Below are 13,445 nucleotides of genomic sequence, written 5' to 3'. Positions count from 1 at the left end.
TACAATTAAAAGATTAATTTTTGAGAAATAAAAATCTCCATAGTTACAGATATATAATTATAGATAAAATAAATTTTAATTATTAAAAAAATATTATAAATAATATTGTGTAAATAATATTATGAGTAATTATTTATATTTGACAATTATTAAAATGATAAAAAAGGTAACTATTTGAATTGAAAAAGTAATTACTATGATGAAACTGAAGTTTTCTTATTATATTAAAAATAATAATTAAAAAATAAAATTGAAAAAAATAAAAGAGGAGACAAAAATATATCTAGTTTATAGTTACAAATATTTCTATTTATTTTTATTCACTTTTATTCAATTCAAATAATTTCAATTTTCAATCTCTTCTTACTTCCGTGTAAAAACTCAACATATAAAATGTCTAACATAATTTTCTAAAAACGAGTTATTGAAATAAATGTTTAATATAATTAGAATTCTCAAGTTCAATAGGAATATTTAAAATATGTTTATTATTAATTTTTCTCATTCAAAATATAATACTTTCTTAAATAATATTGTTTCTAGTTCGAAACATTAGAAAAGTTTTGGGATAAAAGAATGAGGTTGAGAACGAAACACTCTTCATAGTTTTCAATTCAAGTTTTATTGTATACCCGAAAGTTGTAGGAAGTCAAGACTTTATACATATTTTTCTCTTTCAACCCACCTAAACGACCGTCAAGAACTCTATAAATATATAAATAATGCTACACTATTTGTTATTCAATAAATTTCAAACAATTCTATGACTAAAACATTAATTAGAAAAAGAAATTACTTATCCTAACGTCACGATCCATTTTGTTTCTCTCCCTAACTGAAATAAATTCTATTATTTTAAAGATCCAATTTTAAATATGACTTTCGAAAAAAAAAGTCTTCTCTTTATTGGCATTTATGTTGCTGCACGAATCATGGTTTAATTTAATTCATCGGATAAATTAATCAAATTCTACGGGTTGACTAATCCGTCTTTAAAATTTAACACTTCATAAATATAAATCTGAGTTTTCTTTTTTCAGATTTTATTATAATTTTAAAAGTTGTCTTAGGATGTGATTGTATTATTAATATATTTATACTCATCAAAACATTATAATACAAACCTAACACTATGCGAATCTAAAGCAACATAATACATGCAGTGAATAAAATGGTCAAAACATGGACATTTCTTCGCAGCCAATGTTTAAAACATTTTCTTAAAATGAAAAACTGAAGAAAAAAAAAAGTAAAAAATTAACCGTCGCCTGAGAGATTCGAACTCTCGCGGGGAAACCCCATGTACTTAGCAGGCACACGCCTTAACCACTCGGCCAAAGCGACGTCGTTGAAACTGAAACCCAATAAAATATATTTATAATTAACTACTGTGCTATATGGTTGAAAGGTTGCATTGCATTAGGAAAGGTACCAAACGAAAGGAAACAAAAAAAGGAAAAAGCGATAGAGAAACGAACCATTGGAGAGTCGGTGCGGGTCCTACCTTTTTCTCTCTCTAAATTCCTCACCCAACTCAACACCTCACACTCATTATTATTAGTGCTTCTCTCCTCATTCCTCCGCCACCGCCACCACCACCCTCTCCTCCGATGGCGACGGCGGCGGAGCCCGAAGCGAAGACCTACTGGTGCCACGAATGCGACATGAGCGTGTCCCTCACGCTCCCTCCATCGCCTCTCCTCTGTCCCCACTGCCACACCCACTTCCTCGAACTCATGGACTCTCCCTTCTCCCAAAACGACGCCGAATCGCCCCTCTTCGATGTCGTTTTCCAGGACGCGCTCTTACTCCTCTCCCCCAAGCCCCTCCCCGCCAAACCCCGCCCTCTCCCCTCCGTCAACGTCACACCCTCGCTCCTCTCCGCGCTCGACCCCAACGGCGTCGTTTTCTGCGCCGTCTGCAAAGACGAAATTGCCCTCGATGCCGAGGCCAAGCAGTTGCCCTGCAAACACCTCTATCACGCCGACTGCATCACGCCGTGGCTCGACCTCCACGCATCTTGCCCGTTGTGCAGGCTCCGCCTAGAGGATGAGGCGGCGGCGGAGGAGGAAGAGGAGGGGGACGGCGTGGCGACGGAGATCCGGAGGGAGCTGATTGCGAGACTCACGGAGTTGACGGAGGAGGATTTCTACGGGCTGAGAACCACGCTCAGCCACATTGCCTCGCGCCACGCGCTCATCGAAGAGAACGAGAACCGCCCGCAAATTGGCGAACCTCGAGGTGCCCAAGCGCCTTTGCTATAAGGTGGTGCTCTGTCTTTTCTTTTCTTTGTCTTAGATGCATCACTTTTCTTAATGCTAAATTACACTACAATTCTGCTCTGGTAAACTAGCTTCTCTGTAATCAACTTTAGAAGCGGCAAATAGAAAGAAACTTACAGAAAAAAAATATAAGGAAATTCAATTTCTCTTCCTACTCTTCTCCAGTATAATTGCTTATGGAGAAAGTCTCCAAACAGACCCTTATGTAAACATATATTGTGTGGATTATATTGTGATAATTGTGAATTTGAAACTCCAATTTTTGTTGGAGATGACCATTGGAGAGAGTATAGAATTTTGGTTAGGTTAATGTGTGTTGTAAGTGTGTAAGAGTGTTATGGATGACCAATCCAATTGTGTTTTTCAACTGGGATCTTGAAATTTGAAGGTTGATTTTGTTGGAGGGAATGAGTTATGATTACTGAGTGGATATTACATAATTCAAGATTGCTGAAACTGGAAATTTTTGGTGGTTTTGTTTTGCCTCTATACTGTTATGAATTTGATGTTTGTAGTTGCCCTGAAGCTGGTTTTCCTCCCTCCAATTGAGTTGGGGAAGGGGAGGAGTGTCAGCAGAACAAAGGCGATTCTATCTTTATGTGCTAGAATGGAATTGGATCTAAGCATTTTATTAACAGCTTAATGAATAAATTGTTTCTTTAGTTGAGTAAAAGATGTTAAAATGAATTGAGCTATTATTTGATCTTGTTTGGGGGCATTGAATATGATCATGTTTGGATGAGTTTTTCAGTAAGTATTTATAGGGAAAAATTAAGAACGAAAAAAAAAATTATTTGATAAAAATTATTTCACTTTTGCTTATTTTCTTTTTTTCGTAAGTGTTCCTATAGGTGTCAAGTGAGAAATTTAGCAAATAGGAGCCAAAATGAAAATCTATAAAAGCCAGATGCATCTTAATTCATTTAACCTTCAATGTTTCTTTTTCTTCTAATTGTACCATGGAGAAGTTTATTCAAATAAATTTTAAATACGGTTAAATGTTATCTTAGAAGTTACAATTTAGTTTTTTTTGGTAAGCTATCTTGTAAAGTTTGAAATAAGATAAGAACAGGTTACCGAGAAATCAAAAGTTATTTTCGTAAACTCTCTCAAAACATACAAAAATGCTTACATTAAAAGGTAAGCTTAAATAAACTCAGAATAAGTATAGCATCTTTAACCATTTTCTGTTTGCTGCAGGATAGTCAATGAGTACTAATAATGCCTTATGGGATAATTAGCTTACTCTGATGTCTCTGTCACTCAATTTTCTTTGATCATATATCTTCTGTTGTGAAAAGAGACTCAATTGTTGCTTATAAACTAATGGTGCTGCTGTTATGATATATGATTGCAGGTAAATAGTGTATTAAAATAATGTTGAAGTTGTATCACATAGATCGTCTTATCAAGTGTAAATCTGCACCGACGATTATGCTGCTTCTTTTCTTTCCCTCCTTTTTTGGGAATCTCCAACTAGCTAGTTGTAGTGTTATAGCCAAAAATACAATAAATTGTTGGTCCTAGGAACTGTCTTTCCTTAAGCCAAATTTCCCCTCCATTTTAGGCAATAAAATATCGTGTAAAATTTAGCTTTCATTTGTGTTATGTATGAATTGGTTCAGTGGATGGATCCTTCCCACTGAACATGTTTTCTGTTTTGGCCTCACAGTAGATGATATTTTTTGCTGCCAATATTTCAGTAGTTACAATAAGAGATTATTGAGGGATTGAATCATTTGAGTGTGGCTGTGTACCATGGAAAAGCCTTAAAAAGCATATTTTGTTGTTGTGTGCAAGTTGTGTTCTGATCTATGATTGATTAACGAATGTAGCTGGTTGATTACATCGTCAACACTTAGCTAAACATCAACCTCCTATCTTCCAAATGATTGTGATTGAATTTGGGGCTTCCTAGAGCTGGTAAAAGTTTTATTTAAACGTAAGAAGTTGTAAACGTTAAATTTTCCATCAGAAGAAAGACAAATGAATAAGATTCTTGCTTTCCAACCTCATTGGCCTTGATCGCTCACGCGAAGAGGGTCTGAGAAGAATTTGCTCACTTCAAATTTTAATGGTATGAATTAAAATTGGATAATTAGTCTTTTAACGTAGTATCATGTGTAGAATAAATCATCTAACTGAAAAAGTATAAAACTACAATACGATGTATATGGTTATATTTTAAAATAAGCAGGTATGATATTAGGTTATCTTATGCAAACTATTATTTTGTTAAGGTTAAATAGTATGTGTTGTTATCAATATCTTTTTCTTGCAGTGACAATACTAATTTTAGTGTTCAACTGCAAAAACATAGCTTGCTATGTCTGGGATTCATGACTGATCGTGTTCATCGCATTTTAGGACTCATAAATTCAAATTGAATTTCTCTGTTATAATAGAATTTCGTCTCAAGTCTCACATTTTATGTTATTTATGTTATGATGTTCTAAAGAACATCATCAAAGATTCGTGAGAAAAGATGATCTAAGAATCATATCAGAATAACCGATCTTATGGTTTAACTAAATTTAAATTTGAGTTTTTCTATCAAGTAATTGTTTTGTAATTTTTTTTTTAACAAAGAGACTTTAAATAAAAGTATCAGTCCAAAAAAATTAGATTTTATTTGTTAGGACAAAAACTAAAAACTCAGAATATATTAAAACTAATTTTTAAAATTTAAGCTTTATACAAATTAACTTTAGCCCACACGAGTCAGAGGATAAGAATGTTTGGACAATTTTTTTCTTAAAGCAATAAAAAAATATAATTTTAAAAAGATAAAACGAGTTTCTTCACAAACTAAAATTAGTTTGCATGTAGAAATCATGTCACATAATTTCTCTAAATTTTTATGCTTTAAATTTTGTATGAATTAACTTTATTTTATAAAAAAATTTTTTTTTTTAATTTCTTAGTGAGAAGTTTGTACAAGAGGAATGATTCAAGAGCTTAACTAGGAAAGGTTGTTGTTGGCATTCAGTCATTGATGGATTGGTTGTCAATTATTAGATAAAGCTTTGGATGAGTTGCATTTTGTGATGTAGCTATGTCCCACATCGATCATACTTCCTAAGAAACGTTTGCAGTCACCCAAAACGGTCTAGATATGACTTTAAAGAGTTGCCAACTTTATCATCGTAAGACACACACGTACGTACACCTTTTGTTTTTCTTGTTTGAATTGAAACGCAAGCAGACGCCACCCGTGTGGTGCAAGTCAAGTTATTAACACTTCCTCATGTTCCATTTCACGCTATCACAATTATTTTCAACAAAAAAAAAAAAAAACAACTTTCTTCTACCATTAAATTTTCTTCAGACTCAATTATAAATATTGCACAGAATTCATTTTGATTTTTTTTTCTAGGAAAGATGGGAGGAAATTGATACATCGATGAGTTGTCAATATAAAAAATCTTACATCACATTTAATAGAAAATCTTCAGACTTAGTGTTTGTAATTTTTTTTATATTATTTAATTTTTTCATTTATATTTAATATAAGACTTTCACACTACAAAAAATATCTCATTAACAACCAATTTTAGTAACTAATTGTTGTAAGTCAATATAATGATCAATTTAAATATTAATTTATAAAAGAAAAAATTATTTGTTACTAAAATAGTCACTAATATAGATAAAAAAATTATAATTGGTAGTTCAATTGGTCACTAATTAATTAGAGATTAATTTAAAAATTAATTCCTTTAGTAGCAAAAACTTTGGTAGCTAATGTTTAGTGACCAAAATTTCTTTGGTAGTTAAAATCTTGATAGCTAAATTTTATAAACCAATTTAGAGATCAATTATAATTTTTTATTTATAATAGTGACTATTTTAGGAATCAATAATTTTGTATTTTATAAATTGATATTTAAATTAATCACTATAGTAACTAACAACTTTTGATTACTAAAATTGATCGTTAATAAAATATTTTATCAAGATTTTTAGCAATATATATATATATATATATATATATATATATATATATATATATATATATATATATATTTCACAATTTGTCTTTTATAATTTCTACTATAATAGGATATACTTATCCTATCCATTTATCTCAACACACTCTAACAGTTGAACTGGACAAGATAAACCATAAACTATAAATTGAGTTTTTATTTTATTTTTTTGTTTTTACTAAAATAGATTGAGAAAATTGATAATTTTAAGATATGAGTTACGTATATAAAATATCTAACACCATTCCTAACAAAATTTTAAAGTTTAATGTTTGAGTTTTAATTCATTTACATATTACTCAACTTTTTTATTTTTATTTATATAAAACTTCTAACTTATATTTAAATATATATATATATATATATATATATATATATATAAAATTAATTTAGTAAAAGAGAGTGTAGTAATACGTATAAAATAAACATTGAAATAATTTATTTTTTAAAACTGTCTCAAAGACATATTAAACGTATTTGTCATTATTACAAAAGGTGGGTAAGAGAAGACTTACAATTCTTTTTTTCTAAAAAGAGTACAGAGAAAAGCGTACAAATATATTTAAAAAAAAAAACAATATTTATACATTTGATTTTTACTGTGGGTAAAAAGTTGTTAGGTTAATAACAATTTGAGATTTAACCATGATTGAATGAAATAGGAAAAAAACCTATAAAAGAAATAGAGGAGTAACATGAATGGTGTCCCACAAGAGTAAAATCTCTGTGTCGTAATCGATGGCTAAAAGCAAGGTGAGGAGAAATTTCGTTAGCTTGTAAGACAAAGCAATTAAACAATTATTATCTTACAACAACACGACCATATCAGATAGAACCGATGAATCAGCACCTTCGATCAGTGCCACCAAATTGACCAGATTTACATATTTTTTCCCAAAACGTGCTCAATTATCCTATTCCCAATGGGTCAACATGCAATGCTCCTCCTTCATTGGGTTTTCCCTTGAAATATGATTCTTTATTGCCATTACACTCTCGACACGTATTCGTACACGTCAATTTCTAGATGAAAACACTGGGTCAAAACTGCATGGTGTATTCCATACTTTACTTTTTCCAAATTAATGTCCCAAACTCCTTCCACGCAATCAACAGCTATAAAAGGAACCATGCATGCCACTTTCTCTCCACAATTCATTCATCAATATCCATTTACATTATTTGTGTTGGAACAGAACAACCTCAAACGATGGACAGCATCTTAGGAGACATGCTGATGAAGGTTGGTGTGTTCATACTGGTTCAAGCTTTGGTGTACCTTATTCTTTCCAATTCATCAAACATCTTCTCCAAGAACATCAAGAGATCGCACAGCTTCAGGCCTGCACGATCTGTCAGCATCCGTCGGATGCTGGCTTTGATCTCTGATTTTCCACCGGAAGGGGAACCTTCTCCTTCCCCCAAGGCTCCTCAATCACCCTCTCTTCAGAGTTAACTCATCGTCATTTCTAAGGTTTCAAGATTACAAATTGCAGAAGGTTTGAGACAATTTAGGTTGTGGGTGGCCTGATTAAGGTTCAGAAACCCCAGAACCATGTCTTGTCACTGTAATTTTGAAACCTTAAACTAGACCAAGTTGTTTGTAAATTATCTGTGTTTCTTAGTGTGTTAAGGCTATGCTATTGGTCAAAGGGTCTAAAATTGTTGGTTGTATAGGTGTTGAATTCTTTTGTTCATTCATTTATTTATGATGAATTTTGTACTATATTTGTGAATTTGTGAGTGCATAATGTTGATATTCATTTACTTCTTAACGTATTAACATAAGCTGCATTTATGGTTAATTATGGGATATGAGTGATTTAGACTTTTCTAAATACTAATGTTCTGACATTATTGAAACCACCGTATTCGGATAGTATTTAGTACATTATCCTAATTTTGTTCTTAAAATTAATTTGAGTATATTACAATAAAAATATTTATAAACTATGTGAAACATGTTGTATAGTCAAACACTTGTACATTTAAATTGAGGAGTGAGGACCAAGTTTAGAGAAGGACCCACATTCGTCGTATATGCATGCTTGTTAGAATACGCAATTGCAAGTAGAAAAGATGACACTTATTTTTATTCATAACAGAAGCATTTGGCAGTGTGTTGGTTGGATTAATTAATTTTTGTTTCTGGACTTGCTTCTTGTACCTCTATTTAAGAGAATCTAAATCGAATACCATTGATTAGTTTGTTATCATAATAGTGTAAAGGTAGCTTACCACGTCCATTAAAAAAAAAAAAAACGGATGACAAAATATGTGATAACATTTTTGTAACGTGTATTTTCTTTTAAAAAGGAAGCTTTGGGATTTGACACAAAATTCAATATTTATGTTGAACTCGTATATAACTAATCCGACATAGTTTTGTATTGAATATGACATAAATTTGTTTATATTAAGAAATTGTGTTTCTTCTTCTTCTTCCTCACTTTTACAACTTAGCTATCTTTGTTTCATTTTCTTCTCTTGCAAGGGTGTTTGTGTGTTTGTGAAAGTTTTGGAGGTTGTTTTTGGTGGTTGGTACATGTAATTTGGGCACTAGACTTTGTGAGTTGTGATTGGTGTTTACTATATAGTTTGACCCAATCTTGATTTCATATAAGTTCAAGGTATAATGAAGGAAACAATACATAAAGCTATAAAATATGTTTGTTACTATGAAGAACTAATATAGATATTTCCTTTTTTTTTTTCCAACATTTACCTCAATTTATTTTTTCTTCTCTCTGGTCTCTTTATCTCTTAAACATATTTATATTCTACATTAATTAATCCCTTGATTTCATTAACTATTCCCAGTAGCACTGGCAGTGCATTTTTCAACAAACAAGAAAGCATTATATGGATAAGACAAGTTTTAGTACGTATCTACATGTCTTAATGGGTCACGATAGGCAATTGTAAGACTAGCAATGCAACCTAAATTGATAGAAGTCATTAACATTACGATGCCGAATTGATTGAAGTCATTAACATTAGGATGGTTAGAAGTTAAAAAATAAAAGAAATAAGTTATTTTATGCATCAATGTTGAAAAGTAATTTCCAATATTCTACCCACCATTACTATGATTTCCACATCAAATTCCTCTTGATTAAAACATCTCTAAAATAACAATAGGATTCACTTGAAGAGACAGTGGCGGATTTTAACCAACATTGTTAGGGAGCCCAAATAATACATCCAAAATTTATACATTTCATTATTGTCACTAACACAATAAAAATAAATACATAACTTAGTATAACGATAACTAAAAAAGAAATCACAAATATCTAAAAGATTGCCCTTCGTTCCTTCAGATCCCTGAACTCATCAATAATTGAATCAGAACTAAAATTTTTAGCTATTTCTTTTTCAATGTAAATAATCATATTGTCGGCAAGAAATTCATCTTCCAATTTATTCCACAATCTTGTTTTGATAATCTTCATTGCAGAAAATGATCTTTCTGTTGTAGCTGTAGAGACAGGAAGAGTTAAAATAAGACGAATTAAACGATCAATCAAGTAGAATGTCCTTGACTTTCATGTTCTTGCCAAAGATTGGCATAATTCAAGCATGGTTGATAAATTCTTCAAATCTGGATGGTTAGGAGCATCAATAATAAAATGTTGAAGTTGAAATTTTAAACTAATCTTCTCTTGCTCACTAAAATCTAAAGGATAATATTTGTTCACAAGAGTGCATATATCCTCAATGTTAAAAGCTTTATAAGCATCCTTAGGAACTAAATCATTGCTTAGAGTTAAAAGTTCCATTGTTTGCTCACTAAACCTGTCATTTAATTCTTGCAACTGCTTGTCCACTGTAACAAGAAATATATTCACCCTAAAATGATGTTCCATAGTGACATGATCTTTTTGATGTCGAGAACGACCATGACGTGCAACATAAGTAGAATTAAAATCAGGAATATCAATGTCATGTTGTTCACAAAAGAATACCACACCTTTCAATAGATTTTGCCAGCCATCCTCCCTCAACTTTTGAATCAAAATTTTAGTAGAACAAACCAATTGCATAGCATTCAATATATCCTGAGATTGTTTCTGTAAAGCTTGGCAAAGACCATCAGTAATTCCCATAATCTCTTTCATCATGTGTAAAATTAATATGAACTCAAATGAAGACAACATATTCAATGCAACATCAGCATCACCCCTTTGAGAATAAGTTGATCCATCAACAATAATTTTTTGAAGAACCAGACAAGATGCATTATATAGCTTCATCATACTACAAATGGAATAAAAATGCGAGCTCCAACGAGTATCACCAACTCGTTTTAAAGTGCCAATTTGATTTTTTCCTTTACCAGTTTCAAGTTCACCCATTTCTAACAATTGAGTTATTTCATCTAATTCAATAGCTTGTAACTCATCATGATGTTTACTAGAGGAACACAACATTTACAATAAAAGCCAAATTTGAAAAAAATTGATGAACTGGAATGACCTCTCTTGAAGCAGCCACCAAAGCAAGTTGTAGTCTATGAGCAAAACAATGCACATAATAAGCATAAGGATTATCATTGAGAAATAATGCTTGCAACCCATTCCATTCTCCCCTCATATTACTAGCACCATCATACCCTTGATCGTGGATATTGGAAACATCAAGATTATGCCTAGAGAGAACGACACTCAATTCTTTTTTTAGAGTGGCGGTCGTTGTATCCTTAACATGCACAATATCAAAAAATTGTTCTTTTATATTACCATCCTTATATACGAATCTCAAAACAATATCCATTTGCTCTTTTTTAGATTCATCACGTGCTTCATCAACAATTATGCAAAATTTAGAATCTCCAATTTCTTCTCGAATGTGACTTCTTACTTTTCTAGAGAAAATGTGCAAGATTTCTTTCTGAATATGATGAGAAGTATACTTAGCATTATACGGAGCATTTTCTAACACAACTTGTGCCACTTTATCATTATATGATGCTAGAAGTTTAATCATTTCAAGAAAGTTACCTCTATTACTTGACTCTGGTGTTTCCTTGTGGCCTCTAAATGCACAAGCTTGAAATGCGAGCCAACGAATTGTGTCAATAGAGGTTTTGAGCCGTAAACGATTCTTGCAGACTTGTTCTGAACTTTGAATATTTATAATGTTATTAATGTGCATAGATTGATTCAACAAGTCTTCACAAGCTTTCATTGCACTGTTATGCGATGAGCAAGGACTATCTCCAATGTGGTTGAGAAATGCACATCTTTTTCCCGCATTAACCTTTCTCCATGATCTAAAACCTTGTTTAGTAAACACATCTGATCCAAAACGACCATATGGCTTTGAACTAAATAGATAACATGCCAAACAATAAGCTCCATCATTAGCCGGGGAATACTCTAGCCAAGAAGGAAACATTTTAAACCAACTAGATTGAAATCTCTCTTGTAAGAAATTCAAGGCATAAACATATAAAAGTGGCTCATTAAATAAATTATTGAATTAATATTTCACTATCAAGTGAGACGAAAGAATTACCTTCTTCTTTTCTTCCTCGAGGATGGAAGAGAATAAAGGAGAAATAAGAGAAAAAAGAATAGATCTTTTTCTTTTCAGAAACAAAAGAAAACAAATGAGAATGAAATATGAGAACAATTTATGAAAAACACAATCTATAATGAAAACAAATAATAAAAAATATCTTGATAAATCTTTTTAATCTTTATTTTTATTATATTTGATTTTATATTTTATTATTTATTAGTATTAATTATTATGTTTATAAAAGAAATAAAATATTTGATTTAATATTTATAACAAAATAAAATCAAAATACCTAATATCTATAATAAAAAAAATCAAAATATCTAACGTAAAACAATTCCAAAAAATCTATAATAAAAAAATCAAAATATCTAACGTAAAAAAAAAATTTCAAAATTTTTGGGGGTGCCAAGGCACCCCCTGCACTCATAATACTCCGCCACTGTGAAGAGAGATTAAATAACACTAAAAAGAGATATTATAAAAGAAGTATATTTTATGACTTGCCTCTGATTCTTTAGGAATCGATGTTCCCTGGATGAGTGGTTTTGAATCGGTGGTTGTGAGTGTGTTGTAGTTGTGGACACTTTTTTTTTCGATTATCTTATCTTGGAGTAGATATGAGTCTAAGTGTGTCATTAAGATAAATGTTCTATATCTCTATTTTTCTATTCAGATTGAAACAATGGTTGTTTTGAACAAGGAAACCACATAGTACCAACGTGCATAATCTGTCAATAATAACAAAAATCTATCGATAAATCATGAAACTGACAACAAAAAGTATGTCGATAAAGTGGTCATCGATAAATGTTAACGAATGGAAAAATTCGTCGGTATTGACGACCAAGAATCCATCGATAAGTGTCTGTCGAAAAATATCCATCGGTAATTACCAACAAATTCTGGCCATAGTAACATCCACTGGTAAAATACATTGGTCTCCTTCTCCCCCCTCCTCCTCTTCTTCTTCTCTTTCCCTTTCTTTTCCTTCATCTTTTCCCTCCTGTCCTCTTCTTCTCCTTCTCATAGGGTCATTGTTGCCATCGCGCCACCACTACCACCTCTAGCTCATCCTCTTTCTCTTCCTTCTCGTCCTCCTATTTCTCTTTCGCTTCCTTTTCCACTTCCTTCACCTCCTTCTCCTTTGTCTCCTTTTCTAACTATGACAACCATAGTCGCGCCTCCGCGTCACCCATGTCTCTGCATTACTAGCGTACCTCTACGTCACTAGTGCGCCATCGCTAGGGATGACAAAAATACCCGTGTTCGCGAGTATCTGTGGATAAAATCTATGGTGGATAGTTAGTACCCGCGGTTATTTATTACCTATAGGTAGCGAGTAGTAGGGATTTTAATACTCGTTTATAAACGAGTCGGGTGCGGGTATCATACTTTCTGTGCTCGCAAGTACCAGTTTCCCGCAAAAAATTAAAATTAAAATTTAATTTATATTTTATTAAGTTAAATTTAATTAAAATTAATATTAAATTAATATTTTATTAGGTTAACTTTAATTAAAATTAAAATTTAATTTAATTTATATTTTTTTAAATTTTATTTAAAAAAAGTAATATATATATATATATATACATTTTTTTAAATATTCGCGGGTATGTAGGTATCCATGGGTACGTGCGGGTTTTAA

The 13,445-nt window shown here is 31.7% G+C and overlaps 2 protein-coding genes, 1 non-coding gene and 1 pseudogene across 3 annotated transcripts; 2 read left to right on the top strand and 2 right to left on the bottom strand.

Annotated features, from left to right (window-relative positions):
• Positions 1–1,262: 1,262 nt before the first annotated feature.
• Positions 1,263–1,344, bottom strand: TRNAS-GCU (transfer RNA serine (anticodon GCU)). Its single transcript has one exon. It is a non-coding gene; the product is annotated as a tRNA-Ser (tRNA).
• A 136-nt stretch (positions 1,345–1,480) lies between these two features.
• On the top strand, positions 1,481–4,081 carry LOC114162284 (uncharacterized). Its single transcript, XM_028046117.2, has 2 exons — positions 1,481–2,265; positions 3,640–4,081. The coding sequence occupies exon 1, from the start codon at positions 1,611–1,613 to the stop codon at positions 2,262–2,264; it is 654 nt and encodes a 217-aa protein (XP_027901918.1). The 5' UTR covers positions 1,481–1,610; the 3' UTR covers position 2,265; positions 3,640–4,081.
• Positions 4,082–7,410: 3,329 nt separating this feature from the next.
• On the top strand, positions 7,411–8,007 carry LOC114177478 (uncharacterized). The gene has a single exon (XM_028062848.2). The coding sequence runs from the start codon at positions 7,482–7,484 to the stop codon at positions 7,725–7,727; it is 246 nt and encodes an 81-aa protein (XP_027918649.1). The 5' UTR covers positions 7,411–7,481; the 3' UTR covers positions 7,728–8,007.
• A 1,560-nt stretch (positions 8,008–9,567) lies between these two features.
• LOC114187650 (uncharacterized) lies at positions 9,568–12,793 on the bottom strand (annotated as a pseudogene).
• Positions 12,794–13,445: the final 652 nt, after the last annotated feature.

The sequence above is a fragment of the Vigna unguiculata genome, chromosome 1 (assembly GCF_037176805.1).
Source record: "Vigna unguiculata cultivar grain cowpea cultivar isolate G323 ecotype 2 chromosome 1, ASM3717680v1, whole genome shotgun sequence".
NCBI classification, from domain to species: Eukaryota; Viridiplantae; Streptophyta; class Magnoliopsida; order Fabales; family Fabaceae; genus Vigna; species Vigna unguiculata.
This window is presented reverse-complemented; position numbering and strand designations above follow the sequence as displayed.